The sequence below is a fragment of the Blastomyces gilchristii genome, assembly GCF_000003855.2.
Source record: "Blastomyces gilchristii SLH14081 genomic scaffold supercont1.35, whole genome shotgun sequence".
In the NCBI taxonomy this organism is placed as follows: Eukaryota; Fungi; Ascomycota; class Eurotiomycetes; order Onygenales; family Ajellomycetaceae; genus Blastomyces; species Blastomyces gilchristii.
Window position 1 is genome coordinate 13,064 of NW_003101648.1, and position 2,847 is coordinate 15,910.

General features: G+C 24.4%; 1 protein-coding gene across 1 annotated transcript; it reads left to right on the forward strand.

Annotated features, from left to right (window-relative positions):
- Nucleotides 1–992: 992 nt before the first annotated feature.
- On the forward strand, nucleotides 993–1,504 carry BDBG_17941 (uncharacterized protein; the record flags this gene model as incomplete). The annotated part of the gene is made up of 3 exons (XM_031725554.1): nucleotides 993–1,163; nucleotides 1,217–1,310; nucleotides 1,501–1,504. Coding segments are annotated over 3 exons (269 nt in total), but the record flags the coding sequence as incomplete, so codon positions are not given.
- Nucleotides 1,505–2,847: the final 1,343 nt, after the last annotated feature.

A 2,847-nucleotide genomic window follows, 5' to 3' on the forward strand; every position in this document is an offset into this window, starting at 1 on the left:
CTGTGACAGCACTCACACGCCTTGATGATTCACAGAACTGCAGAATATTTGAAGAGAAATGACATGATTAATTTTAATAAGTGTTGAAGAAGAGTGAAGATGGAAGAGACAGTCAAAAATAATATAATAATAGTGATAATAATAATAATGATAATGATGATAATAATGATAATGATAGTAATAATGTTGATAATGATAATAATAATGATGATAATAATAGTGATGATGATGATAATAATAATGAAAGAGAGAGTGTATTGAACTATATTACTGACTTATCAAATATAAAGAGATAAAGAAAATATTAACAGCTTTCAGAGATATACAGAAACAGCTACAGTATTGTATAGTAATATCATCTTTATTCAATATATACAGTGTTGATATTCTTTGTATACAGTTATCATATAATCTATATCAGAGATACATGTAGAAAACAGATCTTTATTACTAGAGAGAATAATTGCAGTGATTCTCTGTTTTCATATTATAAAGATAAGTTATTCTTATTTCTTTCTTCTCTCTTTTCTCTTCTTCTTCAATTCATCACTAAGTTCAAGCTGATATGAAAACTATTAAAACACTCTTAAAAACCCTCAAATTGAAAAGTATAGACTAATCAAATTTTAAATACAGAAGAATCAAATTATATTCAATATTACTAATTATTTATTCTCTTTTAATAAAATCACAGTTATATCTTTCTCTCTCTCTCTCAAACAAAACATGATCTGTGAAAAGCAAGTATCATATTAGATTATAATAATCAATACAGTCTCAGCATGCAGAGCTGTATACACACAGTATGTACTGAACTGAAAGACTGTATGAGTTGTAAACCAGTGCCAGCATCTCAGAGAGAGTCATGCAGTGTGAGAAAGCTGCAATTCTCAGTTACATACACAGGGAGTGAATTGTTGCAGTAAGTGTATATATATTATATAAAAGTAATACTTTTTAATAACACTCAGTCTCTGATATTATGAAAATAGAGTCTCTCTGTGAGATCTGTTTTTATCAGAAGTCAGAAAATCTTATATTCTTCAAGACTATCTTCACACACCTTGTTCATGAAATTGATGAGAAGGATCATCAATTTCAGTGTTCTGCTCTTAATATTATACAAGTGATAGCAAAGTTCACTCTGATCACACTTTTTAAGTGTATATTTTCTAAATATTCATATTTATACAGATATATACTGATTATTTATTAGATGATGTTAAGATAATAACTCATTATAACTGTGTTACTCTCACTGTGAGAGATACACAGTTGATAATAAATATTATAAAGACTCTGAAAAGTGAGTATTTTAAAGATACTGCAGCTCTGTAATCTTGATTTTTTTTATTTTTATTTATTTTTTTTCTTTCTCTTTGTTTTTTTTTTCATTCTGATTTTTTCTTGTTTTTATTTTATTTTTTATTTTTTGTTTTTTTTTTTGTATTTTATATTTTTTTCATAATTAAAATTATATTAATTATAATCTGTGTTTAGAAAAGTAATGATATTTAATAATACTCTCTATTGAATTTTCAACAAATGAGTACTATGTTATAATATTATGTAAGTGAGAAGTGATTTCATAATCTTATTTAATGTCATTCTCAATAATGAAATCAGCATGAAAATGTGATTAAGAATTCAAACATATTCTTTATTTAAAACTAGATTTTTATTTAAAAAGTGAATCTAAGATCTTTAATATTTGAAATAATGTGATTTGAGATCAATGTAATAAATATAAACCATGATCAGAAGTAATGCTTTTAGACAATGTAATAACTGTAAAGTTTGATTCTGGTCTCAGACACGGTCACATGATCAGTCTATATACATGTCTTTATTAAAATTTATTAAGTCAGAGAATATCAGTATAAGTATAAAGATTATATTATTAGCTTTCTTAGAGACACTGATTATATTTATAATACTCTCTCATTTCTTTCTAAGAATCTTGATATTATTATATTAAAGTCTTTAAATTCAAATGCAGATCTTCACTTATAATATCAGTTTTATTAAGATATCATAATTTATAAAGAAGTTATTATTCAATAACTTATCTATCTCTATAAAAATTATTCTGATTATCAGAATATTGTGATTGATGAAAAGACTTGAAATCAGTTATCTGAAAATAAAGATATCTCTGATCAGATTTCTTTTCATAAGCTTGATAAGTAAGAATTAACAGTTATTGAGAATAAGAATTATTTAAATCTTAATAACTTGAATATCTTATCTGAATACTCTGATATTTCAGATCTTTTAATCTTATAGTCTGAAGTTAAACAACTTCATTATAAACTTAAAATATTATAATAAGAACAGATTAATTATCTCACTCTGTCTTCAGTCTGTAATACATTACTTAGTAAGTTTAATAATACTTATTCACTCTTTTCTTAGATCTTTTCAACACTTTTCTCATAAGATAAAGCTGAATTCATTCTCTCTAGATAAAGAATAATTAGTCTTACAGATTATATACAGTTTCTTCTTAAATATTATAATAGCTGCTTTATCTATTATAGCTGTTTTTAATATATTCTTTTTAATTCTCTATTTCATAGAGAGATTAATAATCAGAATCACTTTTTCTACAATTAAACTGATTCTCTTATTAAGAATCTCACTCTACAGAAGCTGTAGACTGCTTTTACTACTAATACTTTATAATCTGCTGTAATTTTGAATTTATTTATACAGTTTATAAAGAGTCTTTATAAAATTCATTCTTTTTAAGATGTAAAATATTATCAGTTATAAGTCTATGTTTGAAATATTAAATCTTCACATCTATTTCTTACTCTCTCAGTCACAGATTATCACTGAAATAGA